General features: G+C 49.7%; 1 protein-coding gene across 5 annotated transcripts in view; it reads right to left on the minus strand.

The window, feature by feature from the left end:
• Window positions 1–3,520: 3,520 nt before the first annotated feature.
• Window positions 3,521–15,974, minus strand: part of d2hgdh (D-2-hydroxyglutarate dehydrogenase) — a 48,688-nt gene continuing 36,234 nt past the window's right edge. For 2 of the 5 annotated variants that reach the window (XM_038816018.1, XM_038816015.1), the window contains 2 exons: window positions 6,608–6,773; window positions 3,521–4,575 (listed from right to left, as the gene is read on the minus strand). In XM_038816018.1, the coding sequence (XP_038671946.1) occupies window positions 4,313–4,575; window positions 6,608–6,773 (429 nt within the window). In that variant the 3' untranslated portion in view covers window positions 3,521–4,312. Of the gene's footprint in view, window positions 4,576–6,572; window positions 6,774–15,974 lie in introns of all 5 variants that reach the window. The other 3 variants (XM_038816016.1, XM_038816017.1, XM_038816019.1) reach the window with 2 other exon arrangements.

A 15,974-nucleotide genomic window follows, 5' to 3' on the forward strand; every position in this document is an offset into this window, starting at 1 on the left:
TTTTGCTTATAAGCCGGGAGCAGGAGCACAGCCTTGTGGTCAGATTTGCCAAAGTGTGGGCAGCCGATAGAGAGGTAGGCATGTTTGATATTTGTGTAGCAGTGGTCCAGGATGTTTGGGCCTCTGGTGGAACAGGTGACGTGTTGGTGCTAACTAGGTAGTACGCTCTTGAGCTTGGCCTGATTGAAGTCCCCAGCTACAATGAACAAGGCCTCAGGATGTTTTGTTTCAAGCTACACTGCCAGAAGGATGTGGAGGCTTTAGAGAGGGTGCAGAAGAGATTTACCAGGATGTTGCCTGGTATGGAGGGCGTTAGCTATGAGGAGAGGTTGAATAAACTTGGTTTGTTCTCACTGGAGCAAAGGAGGTTGGGGGGTGAGCTGATAGAGGTCTACAAAATTATGAGGGGCATAGACAGAGTGGTTAGTCAGAGACTTTTTCCCAGGGTAAAGGGGTCAATTACTCGGGGGCATCGGTTTAAGGTGCGAGGGGCAAGGTTTAGAGAGGTACGAGGCAAGTTTTTTTACACAGAGCGTAGTGGGTGCCTGAACCCCGTTGCCGGAGGAGGTGGTGGAAGCAGGGACGATAGTGACGTTTAAGGGGCATCTTGCCAAATATGTGAACAGGATGGGAATAGAGGGATACGGACCCCGGAAGTGCAGAAGATTTTAGTTTAGACGGGCAGCATGGGCAGTGCAGGCTTGGAGGGCCGAAGGGCCTGTTCCTGTGCTGTACTTTTCTTTGTGACTGTCTGCTTTGCACCCACCTTAGAATTGCACGCTTTATTTTATATTCCTCTTCTACCAAGATGAATCACTTCACACTTCTCTGCATTAACTTTCATCTGCCATTTGCCCGCACATTCCACTAACTATCAATGCCCTTTTGAATTTTATCACAATCCAGAGAATGAAGTTGCTTAACACCTTTGGCTCCTTCTCTGGGTACAAGTTGAACTTCAGAAAGAGTGAATGTTTCTCGGTTAACCCCCCAGGAGGCGAGCCCAACTGGGGATGTTGCCTTTCCGTCTAGCTAAGACAAGCTTCCGCTATCTGGGGTCCGAGTGGCCATATCTGGGCCTCAGTTGATAAGTTATATTCCACCAGTCTGGTGAACAGCCTCAAAGCAGATCTGCAGAGGTGGAATGGCCTCCTCCTCTCCTTGAAATGAAAATGAAATGAAAATCGCTTATTGTCACGAGTAGGCTTCAATGAAGTTACTGTGAAAAGCCCCTAGTCGCCACATTCCGGGGCCTGTCCGGGGAAGCTGGTACGGGAATGTTTTGTTTCAAGCTACACTGCCAGAAGGATGTGGAGGCTTTAGAGAGGGTGCAGAAGAGATTTACCAGGATGTTGCCTGGTATGGAGGGCGTTAGCTATGAGGAGAGGTTGAATAAACTTGGTTTGTTCTCACTGGAACAAAGGAGGTTGGGGGGTGAGCTGATAGAGGTCTACAAAATTATGAGGGGCATAGACAGAGTGGATAGTCAGAGACTTTTTCCCAGGGTAAAGGGAACTTTACACTTCTCTGCATTAACTTTCATCTGCCATTTGCCCGCACATTCCACTAACTATCAATGCCCTTTTGAATTTTATCACAATCCAGAGAATGAAGTTGCTTAACACCTTTGGCTCCTTCTCTGGGTACAAGTTGAACTTCAGAAAGAGTGAATGTTTCTCGGTTAACCCCCCAGGAGGCGAGCCCAACTGGGGATGTTGCCTTTCCGTCTAGCTAAGACAAGCTTCCGCTATCTGGGGTCCGGGTGGCCATATCTGGGCCTCAGTTGATAAGTTATATTCCACCAGTCTGGTGAACAGCCTCAAAGCAGATCTGCAGAGTTGGAATGGCCTCCTCCTCTCCTTGAAATGAAAATGAAATGAAAATCGCTTATTGTCACGAGTAGGCTTCAATGAAGTTACTGTGAAAAGCCCCTAGTCGCCACATTCCGGGGCCTGTCCGGGGAAGCTGGTACGGGAATCGAACCGTGCTGCTGGCCTGCTTAGTCTGCTTTAAAAACCAGCGATTTAGCCCAGTGAGCTAAACCAGCCTCCTTGGCAGGTAGGGTTCGAACAATTAAAACGAATGTGCTTCCGAGGTGTTTATTGTTCTTTCAGTGTCTACACTCCGTAAGTTTCACCCAATCTCAGTGTCAATGTATTTACATTGTGTATCTATCGTATGTTCTATGGTTTTCTCATGTTTGGGACAATCTGTCTGGACTGTACACAGAACAATACTTTTCACCGTTCCTCACTACATGTGACAATAAACCCAAATTCAAGTCCCCATTGCCTCCTCCAATCCTTTTTTAATCAAGGAAAACAAACTGTTATCCTCTTTTATTTCGGCGGGTAAAGGGCGGCACAGTGGTTAGCACTGCTGAGTACGGCGCTGAGGACCCGGGTTCGATCCCGGCCCCGGGTCACTGTCTGTGTGGAGTTTGCACATTCTTCCCGTGTCTGGGTGGGCTTCACCTCCACAATCCAAAAGATGTGCATGGTAGGTGGATTGGCCGTGCTAAAGTGCTCCTTAATTGGAGAAAAATAATTGGGCCCTCTAAACTTATTTTTAAAGACTTTTGGCAGGAGAGTCCGTAGAGTTCTGCTCCAAAGGGTCAAACAGTTTGGGCCTTGGGCCTCCCTAATTTATTCTTTTATTACTGGGCAGCGATCCCCGGTCCATTGGAGACAAATGGAAGCTCGTTCTTGCACTATATCTACTTTTCTTGCAATAATTACTGCACTGCTCTTTTCACCCTGTCAGATTTCCCTCAAACTTAGTTGTGGCCTCCTCCCTTAGGATTCGGAAACAGTTTAGGCAGCATTTCAAGCACTTTTCCCTGTTTTCACTAGCCCCTATTTGCGGAGCCCAGTGAGGGGGCTCAAGGGGTGGAATCAAAGGGAGAGAAACTCTGGGATGGGAGCCCGGGGTGCTGAGCCCAGGGAGTGTCACACAGTGAGGGGAGCCAGAGCGAGAAGCCCAAGGAGGGGGGCCCCCAAGGTGCAGAGCCCAGGGAGAGAAGCTCAGGGACAGGGATCAAGGAAGGGAGCCCAGGACAGATGCTTGAACTTTTACAATGCTGTGTAGTCCCTGACAAGAACCCCTAGATAAGGCAAGGTGAGGGAATATTCACAGACTAGTCATACCTGCATGTCCGGAGATAAGTACAGATCACCGGCCCAGCTCCAGAAGCTGTCAGTCTTTTTTATGAAATGCAGCAGACTGCAAGATGCGTGCCCAGTTTTAGCTGCCATACTTTACCCCAGGAAATCTCTGCATTGCTGGAGGTACTTCTCAAAATTATGGCTCACGTTTGTATGATTATAAATTAGATTTGCTTTGATAATCAGTTTGTTGCCTACACTCCAAGTTAGGTATCAACTGACACATCAGAACAGGCCAATCAAGACTGGAGAGTGGCAAACAGATTAATATTTCAGTTGGGGGGACCTGGTCCTTTTGCACTATGTTTATGGGTTTCACGTATATTGTTTATTTTGTTGTTGTTACTATACCAAAATTACCTCAATAAAATGTTTATTAAAAAGAAAAATATTTCAATTGGGAGTCTGTCAGAACTTGGCTATCAGAATTCCAGTGTTCAGTCGTTCTCAGGCTCGGGACTCAATCCAGTTCGTAGTCGGCAGAAAATGCAGAAACTGGCTCGGCTCCTGGTCGCCTCGACAGAGAGGACGCAGTATTTAAAACGGGCTTATGGGTGGCCAGTTGTTGGTCTTGGCTCAGCGAGCAGCACTCTTGCCTCAGGAGTCAGGAGGCTGGTCCCACTTCAGAGATTTGAACCCATAATCCAGGCTGATGCTTGAGTGGAGTGCTGAGGGAGTGATGCACTTTCAGAAGTGGCGGCTTCTGTTAAACCGAAGCTCCATTAGTCTTCCGAGGTGGGCGTAAGAGATCTCACCACAGTCTTTCGGAGAAGAGCATATGTGCCCTCCTGGAACCTTGGCTAATTTTTATCTGTCAATCTACATCTGAAATAGATTTTGCGGTCATTATCATACTGCTATTTGTGTGCTATTGCCGTGCAAGATTAGCCACCTTTTTCCCAGTATTGCAACAGTTCAACAGCAATTCATTGACTGTGAAGTGCTTTGGGACATCCTGAGGTAATGAAAGGCGCCATAAAAAAAATACATAGATCTGGAAGCGTTCAATGCTGATATCGGCTGTGTTACACTTTTCCACGGCACCGGTATTCTTCACCTTGATGAGAATAAAATTAGCAAAAGAAACATTACAAAAGCCAAAATTTGCAAACAGGGCTCCCAGTGAAACCTCTGCTTTCATTGTCATTTCACTGACTGAAGGATGGCAGGGTTTTGTAGGGATTTAAAATTCCCTTTGGATCTAGAATCACTTTCATCTGCTGCATGATCTGCACTGCTGCTTTGGGCTTACTGAAATGAATGAAGTTCTTCTTCTTAAAACCCAGCCCATGCTCAGCACTGATACTTCCACAGTGCTGCGCAATCCATTCGTACAAATAGGGCTCAATGGAGTCCAGCAGCTGTTGGTCGAAGGCTTCAGCTACAATGTTCAAATGCAAGTTTCCATCACCTAGGGAGAATAGAAAAAAAAAACCAAAGAATTTTAAATACCAACAGCACTGCCCCATATCTTTAAATACTTACGCCACCTATACCTCACTTTTCAATGATGACAATGTTAATTGCGTGTAAATTGGCTGTTTAATTATTCAGTTGTTGGGCATTAATTAGGGACTTGTCTCTGCTCCTCTAAGAGGAGCAAATCATAGAAGCATAAAATTTACAGTGCAGAAGGAGGCCATTCGGCACATTGGGTCTGTACCGGCCCTTGGAAAGAGCACCCCACCTAAGCCCACACCTCCAACCTCTCCCCGTAACCTCACCTAACCTTTTTTTCGACACTAAGGGCAATTTAGCATAGCCAATCCACCTAACCTGCACATCTTTGGACTGTGGGAGGAAACCCACAAAGACACAGGGAGAATGTGCAGACTCCACACAGATAGTGACCAAAGCGGGAATCAAACCTGGGACCCTGGAGCGGTGAAACAATAGTTCTAACCACTGTGTTACCATGCCAACCTTTGGTTTTGTTTTCTATTCGTGTCCCTTTTTTTTTTTTTTTTAATAAATTTAGAGTAGCCAATTATTTTTTTCCAATTAAATGGCAATTTAGCGTGGCCAATCCACCTAACCTGCACATCTTTGGGTTGTGGGGGTGAAACCCACGCAGACATGGGGAGAATGTGCAAACTCCACACGGACAGTGACCCAGGGCCGGGATTCGAACCCGGGTCCTCAGCACCGCAGTCCCAGTGCTAACCACTGCGCCACATGCTGCCCTTTATTCGTGTCCCTTTAAGGAACTGTCCCCTTTATTTGTTATGTTAATTTGTTCAATGTTGTTGAATTTGTTATACATGTGGCCAATGAAATTTAACAGAGGGAGGTATAAAGTGACACTATGATAGGATGAATGAAGAGAAGCAATAAAAACAAAAGCATACAATTCTAAAAGGAAGAGGGAGACCTGGGGGATATGTGGGAAAATCATTGAAGGTGGCAAGACAGATTGAGAGAGTGGTTAAAAAGCGATGCAGAATCCTAGGGTTTACAAATGGAGGCATTAGAATGCAAAGCAATTAACGTTTATAAAACACTGTTTTGGCCTCAACTGGAGCATTTAGGATGGGTGCGAAGGCTTTAGAGAGAGCACAGAAGATTTATCAGAATGGTCCTAAGGATAAGGGATTTCAATTACACGGATTGATTGGAGAAGCTAGACTTTTCTGCATGAAGAAAAAGTTGAGAAGTTTTGATGGAGCTGTTCAAAATAGTGAGAGATCTAGATAGAGTAGATAGGATGAAACTGTATACATTGGTAGAATAGTCTAGAAACAGAAGACACTGATTTAAATTGACTGGCGAATGAACCAGGGGTGATGTAAGGGAAAACATTTTTTTTAAATTAAGGGGCAAGTTAGTGTGGCCAATTCACCTATCCTGCACATCTTTGGGTTGTGGGGGTGAGACCCACGTAGGCACAGGGAGAATGTGCAAACTCACACAGACAGTGACCCAGGGCCGGAATCAAACCCGGGTCCTCAGCGCTGTGAGGCAGCAGGGCTAACCACTGAACCACCGGGGAAACATATTTTTACGCAAGATCTATGATGCACTGCCTGAGAGTGTGGTGGGGGCAGAATAGAAAGGGTGGTGGAATGGAAGGTGATAAATTGTTCTTGCAAAGAGCCATCATAGGCTTGGTGGGCTGAATAGCCTCGTTCTGTGCCATAACCATGGCACTGCCTCCTGATTTTCAATAGCAATGACAAGAACCCTTATCTTTAAACAGTGAACATGTTTTCCTTTTTCTTTAATTATTGATGGCTCTGACCTTTAAATAGTATCACTCCTCGCCTTTAAAGACACAGATGGATAAGCAACCCAATTTCCAATGAAACCACCTGCCCAACATGAGTTAGCGTAGCAGGAATAGATCCAAAATTTAAAACAGAAAGAAATCTTGGAGAAATATCACACTGACACTCCAGGAGCCACCCTTGCCCTCCTCAAATAAGCAGCACACCAGTGAATCTCACCAAGGTGTCCATAGCCAACGACACGTTTGGCTCTCGTCCCCAGTCTGTCCTTCATGACAGTGACAATCTCGTAGAATGCCTCCAGTGGTAACGAGATGTCATATTTGAACACAAAGCCGTCATGGACCAGTGCCTCGGTGATGCGTTCCCTTAGTGCCCAGATCGCCTTCAGGAAAAGAACATCAGATGTTTTTGATTACACAGAATCTGGCTTTTGAACAGACCCTTCCGAATCCTCCAAAGGTTACCTGAAGCAGGCACCATGTCTTTTTTTTATGGTTTAGCTTGTGATGAATGCTTTCCCCACAGCGTGCTTTGCAATGCCACAGACACAGTGGGCCAAGAGGCCTCCTTCTATCCCATAAATATCTATGGAACAGGCAGCAAGCTGAATCTTGAACCACTTACTGATTCATGTACCCCTGGTACAGGTTTAGCAATTTACAGATCCGAGAAAAAAACAGCAGGTTCAATATACTTATGGACTACAGTGAGGGGTCAGGCCTACGTTAATAGTCAGGCAGACTAATGTGAGTGTGCTCCTTACAGGGACCAGGAAAATCTTAAAGGAGATCAATAAGAACTGCTTTAGGCATCCCGCATGTGTGAAACGGTGATCTCCTCTAACTGTTTCTAATCTTCACATTCTATGTAAAAGTAGCCTCTCATTTTTAAACACTCAGGCTCTGTCACAAATTGCTGCCATACCTGTGCATATTTCTTATAATCTTTCAATCAATTCAATGGCAAAGGATGTGTAACAGATATGCACATGTCCCACTGATTAGGGGCAGGGGTAATGCAGTCACAAAATATTTGAAGGCATAAAACAAGAACTGTGACCCAAATCATTTAATCCAATTCAATTTGATCATCTGAGGTTCTACACAGAGTAGAATCGCACGGCCGATCGAGGCTGCACCAACATTCAATATAACCGTAGCTGCTGACCTTTGACTTTGTCTCCATTATTTTGCCTGCTCCCGTATTCCTTAATTCTATGACAGACCAAGAATCTGTCTAGGCCAGCTACAAATATATTCAATGTTGGCAAATCCACAATCTTCTGGGGTAGTGAATTACAACAATTCACAACCCTTTGAGTGAAATAATTTTTTCTCTCAGTCCGAAATGATTGGCCCCTTACCCTGTGGCACCGTGTTTTAGATTTCCTGACAACGGAAACAAGAAGGGTGTTCCCGATGGTGGGGGTGTCCAGAACAGGGATCATAGTCTAAGGATAGATTATTTAGAACTGAGATTAAGATAAATTTCTTCGCCCAGAGAGTGGTTCTGCCTGTAGAATTTATTACCACAGGAAGCAGTTGAGGTCAAAACATTGTACATTTTCTTTTTTTTTTTAAATACTTTTTATTGAAGAAATTTTTCAGAGTACAAACATTTTAACCCCCCCCACATGTGAGTTATATCAAAACAAAACAAAGTCAAACCCCCCTACTTAACAAGAATCCCCCCCACCCCCTACCCGCCCCCCGCCCCCCCCCCCCCCGCCGACGAACCGGCCGCCAGACCATCTTGTCGTTTCTGGCAGTGTCCTCGGGCAGGCCTTGCCCGTGACACCACCGATACCGTGTTTCCTTCATTTTTATCCCCCCCCCCCCCCCCCCCCCTCCCCTCCCCCACACCCTCCCCCCCCCTCCCTCCCGCCCTCCCCTCCCCTCCCGGGTTGCTGCTGTCACGACCTCGGTTTCTATCTCTGATCTAAGAGGTCCAGGAAGGGTTGCCATCGCCTGAAAAACCCCTGCACCGACCCTCTCAGGGCGAATTTGATTCTTTCCAATTGGATGAAGTTTGCCATGTCGTTTAACCAGGTGTTAACGCTTGGAGGCCTTGCGTCCCTCCACTGAATCAAGATCCTCCTCCGAGCCACCAAGGACGCAAAGGCTAATATTCCAGCCTCCCTCGCCTCCTGTACCCCCGGCTCCACCCCAACCCCGAAGATCGCAAGTCCCCATCCTGGCTTGACCCTGGACCCCACCACTCTCGACACCGTCCCTGCCACCCCCTTCCAGAACTCCTCCAGTGCCGGACATGCCCAAAACATATGTGCATGATTCGCAGGGCTTCCCGAACATCTGACACACCTGTCTTCACCCCCGAAAAACCGACTCATCCTTGTCCCCGTCATGTGGGCTCTATGCAGTACCTTAAATTGAATGAGACTCAGTCTCGCACATGACGACGACGAGTTGACCCTCTCTAGGGCGTCTGCCCATGTCCCATCCTCTATCTGTTCCCCCAGCTCTACCTCCCACTTGTCTTTCAACTCCACTACTGGTACCTCCTCCACCTCCTGCATAATCTTATAAATGTCCGAGATCTTCCTCTCCCCGACCCAGACCCCTGATAGCACCCTATCACTCGCCCCCCTGTCGGGAAGCACGGGAAACCCCTCTACCTGCCGTTTGGCAAATGCCTTCACTTGGAGGTACCTGAACGTGTTCCCCGGGGGGAGCCCGAATTTCTCCTCCAGCTCTCCCAAGCTCGCAAACCTCCCCTCTATAAACAAGTCCTTCAGTTGCCTAATGCCCACCCTCTGCCAGCTCAGAAATCCCCCTCCTGTATTTCCCGGTGCAAATCTGTGGTTCCCTCTTAGTGGTGCCCTTATCAAACCCCCCACTTCCCCCCTGTGTCGCCTCCACTGCCCCCAGATCTTGAGGGTGGCCGCCACCACCGGGCTCGTGGTATACCTCGTGGGAGGGAGCGGCCATGGTGCCGTTACCAGTGCCCCTAAGCTTATGTTGCCACAGGACGCCCTCTCCATACGCTTCCAAGCTGCCCCCTCCCCTTCCATCATCCACTTTCGTACCATCGATGCATTTGCCGCCCAGTAATATCCTGAAAGATTGGGTAACGCCAGCCCTCCACTATCCCTACTCCGCTCCAAAAAGACCCTTCTAACTCTAGGGGTGCCATGTGCCCACACGTACCCCATGATACTACTCGTTATCTTCTTGAAAAAGGCCCTAGGGAGGAAGATGGGCAGACACTGGAACAAAAACAAGAACCTCGGGAGGACCGTCATTTTTACTGACTGTACCCTCCCTGCCAGCGACAGCGGCACCATGTCCCACCTCTTAAACTCCTCCTCCATCTGTTCCACCAGCCTAGAAAAGTTCAGCTTGTGGAGGGTCCCCCAGTTCTTTGCCACCTGCACCCCCAAGTACCTGAAACTTTTTACTGCTCTTTTGAAGGGGAGCCTCCCAATTCCCTCCCCCTGGTCTCCCGAGTGTATTACAAAGACCTCACTTTTCCCCAGATTTAATTTATATCCCGAGAAGTCCCCGAACTCCGCTAGTATTTCCATAACCTCCGGCATTCCCCCCCTCCGGGTCTGCCACATACAGCAACAGGTCATCCGCATAGAGCGAGACCCGATGCTCCTCCCCTCCCCTTGTCAGTCCCCTCCACCCCCCTGAACCCCTCAGTGCCATCGCTAACGGTTCAATCGCTAATGCAAAGAGTAAGGGGGATAGGGGACATCCCTGCCTAGTACCTCGATGGAGCCCAAAATATTCTGACCTCCTCCCGTTTGTTACCACACTCGCCATCGGGGCCGAATAGAGCAGCTTTACCCACTTGATAAATCCCTCCCCAAACCCAAACCTTTCCAACGTCTCCCACAAGTATTCCCACTCCACCCTATCGAATGCCTTCTCCGCGTCTAGCGCTACCACTATCTCCGCCTCCCCCTCCACTGCCGGCATCATGATCACGTTTAACAATCTCCGGACATTTGTGTTAAGTTGGCGTCCCTTCACGAACCCCGTCTGGTCTTCATGGATTACCCCTGGCACACAATCCTCTATCCTGGTTGCCAGGACCTTTGCTAACAGCTTGGCATCTACATTTAAGAGGGAGATAGGCCTGTAGGACCCGCACTGGACCGGGTCCTTGTCCCGCTTCAAAATCAAGGAGATCAGGGCCTGCGACATTGTTGGGGGCAAAACCCCCCCCTCGCGCGCCTCATTAAAGGCTCTCACCAGCACTGGGCCCACCAAGTCCACAAACTTCCTGTAAAACTCCACCGGGAACCCATCCGGCCCCGGCGCCTTCCCCGCCTGCATCTGGCCTATCCCTTTAATTAGCTCCTGCAGCTCTATCGGCGCCCCCAACCCTTCTACCAGCTCCTCCTGTACCTTTGGGAACCTCAATTTGTCGAGAAAGCTCTCCATTCCCCCTCTCCTCTTCGGCGGTTCAGACCTATACAATTCCCTGTAGAAGTCCCTGAAGACCCTATTCACCTCTTGCCCCTTCTGCACTACGTCCCCACCCCTCTCTCTCACTCCCCCAATCTCTCTGGCTGCATCTCGCTTACGAAGCTGGTGTGCCAGCATCCTGCTCGCCTTTTCCCCGTACTCATACGCCGCACCCTGCGCCCTTCTCCACTGCGTCTCCGCCTTCCTAGTGGTCAGTAGGTCGAACCTGGCCTGTAAACTGCGCCGCTCCCTCAATAGCCCCTCCTCTGGTGCCGCCGCATATTTCCTATCTACTTCTAGGAGCTCCCCCACCAGCCTCTCCCTTTCCTGCCTCTCCTTCCTCTCTCTGTGTGCCCTTATGGAGATCAGCTCTCCTCTAATCACTGCTTTCAGGGCCTCCCAGACCGTCCCCACCTGCACCTCACCCGTGTCGTTCGTACCCAGATAGTTCTCAATGCCCGTTCTAACCCTTCTGCACACCTCTTCGTCCGCCAACAGCCCCACATCCAGGCGCCACAACGGGCGCTGATCCCGCGCCTCCCCCAATTCCACGTCCACCCAATGTGGTGCATGGTCCGATATCGCAATGGCCGAGTACTCCGTGTCCTGCACTCTCGGTATCAGCCCCCTATTCAATACGAAAAAGTCTATCCTGGAGTACACTCTGTGGACGTGGGAGAAGAAAGAGTACTCCCTCGCCCTAGGCCTACCAAATCTCCATGGGTCTACCCCTCCCATCTGCTCCATAAACCCCCTTAACACCTCTGCCGCTGCCGGCCTCCTATTCGTCCTGGAACTCGATCTATCCAGCCCAGGGTCCAACACCGTATTAAAGTCCCCTCCCATGATCAGGCCCCCTGCCTCCAGTCCCGGGATGAGGCCCAGCAGGCGCCTCATAAAGCCCGCGTCGTCCCAATTCGGGGCATACACATTCACCAGCACCACATTCTCTCCCTGCAACCTACCACTCACCATCACATACCTGCCCTCCTTGTCTGCCACCACTTCTGCCGCCACGAACGACACCCTCTTTCCCACCAGAATCGCCACCCCCCGGTTCTTGACATCCAAGCCTGAGTGGAACACCTGTCCCACCCACCCCCTTCTCAGGCGGACCTGATCTGCTACCCTCAAGTGAGTCTCCTGCAACATCGCTACATCAGCCTTCAGTCCCTTCAGGTGCGAGAAGACCCTTGATCTTTTAACCGGCCCATTCAGCCCCCTTACATTCCACGTAATCAATCGGATCGCTGGGCGACCCGTCCCTGCTCCCTGTCGATTAGCCATGTTCTGTCCCTTGCTCGCCCCGGGTCATCCCCCCCTTTCTGACCCGTTTTCCATAGCGATGCCCCACCCCCCCCCCCCCCCCCCCCCCCCCCCCCCAGCTCTCCCCTTCTCGTCCCTGGTCTTTCCAGCAGCAACCCGGTATCTCCCCCTAACCCTCCCTCCCTCCCCCCCCCCCCCCCCCCCCCCCCCCCCTGGCTAGGACCCCTCCTAGCCGCGATGTGCCCAACATCGTACTCCCGAGAGTCAGCTGATCTCCGCTGACCCGGCTGCTCCTGCCACACTCCGACTCCTCCCGGTTCGAGGGGGGGGGGGAGGGGCCTCCCCCCCCCCCCCGCCATTCCACTCTGACCCCGCTCCAGCGCGGGAAAGGCCGCCATTACTGGCCACGCCCCACTCTTCTCCCCTCCTCTCTCCTCCATCCCACACGCGGGAAAAACAGAGGAAAGCCCGCGCTTTCGCCCGGCCACACCCCGCCCCCCCATCTTCCACTCCCCCCCATCCCCATCCACGCCCGTGAAGGATCCCCTTAGAACCCCAGAGATAAACCCGCATGATCAACCCACTCCCCCCCGTCCCGTCTTCCCAACTTGACAATATAAATACCCAATGGCAACTAAATACATAAATACTTAACTACATACTTAAATAACAAAATAATTAAATAGCTATCAACTAACAATGTGCTTAACCATCCCCCTCCATCAAACAGTATAAATAACCACAGATAACCATAACCAGAGAAGGAAGAAAAAAAAACAACAACAACAAAAAAAAAGGGGACCAAACACCCGAAGAAAAAGGGGTAAAAAGGGTAAATGACTAAGGGAAGTTGGAAACGGGAAGAAACACACCATAAGAAGAAAACGACCCGCAATAGAAATTTCAACAGTTCAAATATACAGAAACACCAAACAACTCGAAACCTTCAAGATATTCAAAAAGTCAAACGTTCAAGAGAAGCCAAACAATCCAAGAAACTGTTACCCAGCTCCGACCTGGCCTGAAAAGATAAGGGCCACTTGCTCAATCAAGAGTACCCAGGCGGCTACGACCGCCGGTGCTCCCAGGTTTTAGTTCATGTCCAGCTTTTCTTCTTGTACAAAGGTCCAGGCCTCCTCTGGGGACTCAAAATAATGATGTTGGTCCTTGTAGGTGACCCACAAGCGCGCCGGCTGCAGCATTCCAAATTTGATCCTCTTCGCGTGTAGTACCGCCTTCGTCCGGTTGAACCGGGCCCGCCGCTTTGCCACCTCCGCACCCCAGTCCTGGTACACCCTTACCGTCGAGTTCGCCACTTACTGCTTTTCTCCCTTTTTGCCCACCTCAGGACTTTCTCCCGATCACATAGCCGCTGGAACCGCACCAGCACCGCCCTCGGGGGGTCGTTTGCCCTAGGCCTCCTGGCCATGACCCGGTATGCCTCTTCCAGCTCCAGGGGCGCAGGACCGGCCCCTTCCCCCATCAGGGAGCTCAGCATCTCCGCAACATATCTCGGGAGATCCGACCCCTCCAGGCCTTCTTCTAGGCCCAGGATCCTCAAATTTTTCCTCCTCATCCGAGTGTCCAGCTCCTCGAAACGGCTCTGCCACTTCAGGTGGAGTGCCTCGTGCACCTCCACCTTTGCCCCGAGGACCGTGGCCTCCTCCTCCCTCGCGGTCATCTCCTGCTGCAGCTCTTTGATCGACGCCTCTTGGGTCGCCTGGGCCCCCACCAACCTGGCGGCCGTCGCGTTCATGGACTCTAAGAGCTCCACTTTCAGCTCCGTGAAATAACGGAGGAGAGCGGCCTGCTGCTCCTCCGCCCATTTTCTCCACCCCTCCGGTGCGCCGCCGGCCGCCATTTTGATTTTCTTCCCCCGCTTTTTTTGGGGAGCTGCTGCCACTTTTCCTGCCGCTCCACTCCGAGTACCGACCATAAAATCGGTCTAGTTCTCCTCAGGGGACCTTCCCCCACCGGGATTCGTCTTTTCAGCGCCGTTGGGGCCCTCCAATTGGCCCGAAAACACCTTTGTCGCAGGAGCTTCCAAATGTGCGGCTTAGCTAGTCATAGCCGCAACCGGAAGCTCAACATTGTACATTTTCAAGAAGCAGTTAGATATAGCACTTGGGGCGAAGGGATCAAAGGATATGGGGCAGGGCAGGATGAGGCTCTTGAGTTCGATGATCAGCCATGATCATAATGAATGGTGGAGCAGGCTCGAAGGGCCTCCTTGTGCTCCTATTTTCTATGTTTTTCAGCGTCCAGCCTATCAAGTCACTTCAAAATTTAGTAGGTTTCAGCGAGATTGCCTCTCATTCTTCTAAACCCCAGAGAATAAAAGCCCAAATTACTCAGCCTCCAATCATAGGACAAACCTGTTCATTCTCGGGACCAATTTAGTGAACCTTAGCTGTCCCACCTCCAATCCAGTATGTCCTTTGTTAAATGTGGTGACCAAAACTGTGCACAGTGTTCCAGATGTGGTCTCACCAAAACCCTGTACAACTGTAACAAGACTTCTTTATTCCTGTACTCCAATTCCCTTGTAATAAACACCAACATGCCATTTTCCTTCCTAATTGCTAATTTCCTTCCTGTGTGCTAACATTCTGTGTTCCTTGTGCAAGCACACCCGATTATCATTGAACATCCAGTTTCTCATTTTGTTAAAATATTCTTTTTTATTATATAACTTCACACTTCCCTGTATCATACGTCATCTGACATCTTGTTGCAAACTGACTTAACCTGTCAGTATCTCTTTGCAGCCTCTTTACATAGAACATAGAACAGTACAGCACAGAACAGGCCCTTCGGCCCTCAATGTTGTGCCGAGCCATGATCACCCCACTCAAACTCACGTATCCACCCTATACCCGTAACCCAACAACTCCCCCCTTAACCTTACTTTGTGTCCTCCCCACGACTTGCCTTTCCACCTAGCTTGGAATCATCATCATACTTACATAATTACACTCTGTCTCTTCATCTAAGTCATTAATTTAGATTGCAAGGAGTTGAAGCCCCAGCAGTAATCTTTGCAGCACTCTACTATTCATTGCCTGCCAATTTGAAAAGGCCCTATTCTTACCAACTCTCTGTTTTATATCCGTTTGTGAGGACCAGTACCAAACAGCGCTCGCCCGAGTTCCCCGAAGTGAAGGGATTGAATCCAAAAGCCTCAGGTACCTTGGGAATCTGCACATTAGAGTAAAGCTTACTGCCTTGCTCTAATAACCAAACATGCCAAAAACTGATCCTGCCCATTGTAGGCGGGATTCCCCTTGCAACATCTCGCGAGATTTCGTTGAATCTCGCGAGGCGTTGCGAGCCGGGTAGATCCCGAGAGCAGGGTCTCCTGGCTTTCACCAGTGCCTTTCTGGCGCAGCGCGGCCGGAAGATCGTGCCTTCACAACTATGTTTTCCACATCAATGTACAGTCTGCTCCTCAACATTCCTCGAATTAAATGGATTAGATATAGAAACACGTGCACAGTGATTTATCAATGGGCTTAGACAAAGTCAACGTGGATTTATGAAAGGGAAATCATGTTTGACAAACCTACTGGAGTTCTTTGAGCACGTAACTAGCAGAATAGATAAGGGTGAACCAGTGGATGTGGTGCATTTGGATTTTCTGGAAGATTTGATAAAGTCCCACATAAGGGGTTAGTGTGCAAAATTAAAGCACATGGGTTCGGGAGTAATACATTGGCCTGGATTGAGAAATGGTTAGCAGACAGGAAATGGAGGGAAGGGATCAATGGGTCTTTTTTGGGGTGGCACGTGCTGACTAGTATGGTCCTGCAGGAACGGTAGCACAGAGGTTAGCACAGTTGCTTCACAGTTCCAGGTTCGATTCCCGGCTTGGGTCACTGTCT

Source organism: Scyliorhinus canicula, chromosome 13, assembly GCF_902713615.1.
Source record: "Scyliorhinus canicula chromosome 13, sScyCan1.1, whole genome shotgun sequence".
Taxonomy (NCBI): domain Eukaryota; kingdom Metazoa; phylum Chordata; class Chondrichthyes; order Carcharhiniformes; family Scyliorhinidae; genus Scyliorhinus; species Scyliorhinus canicula.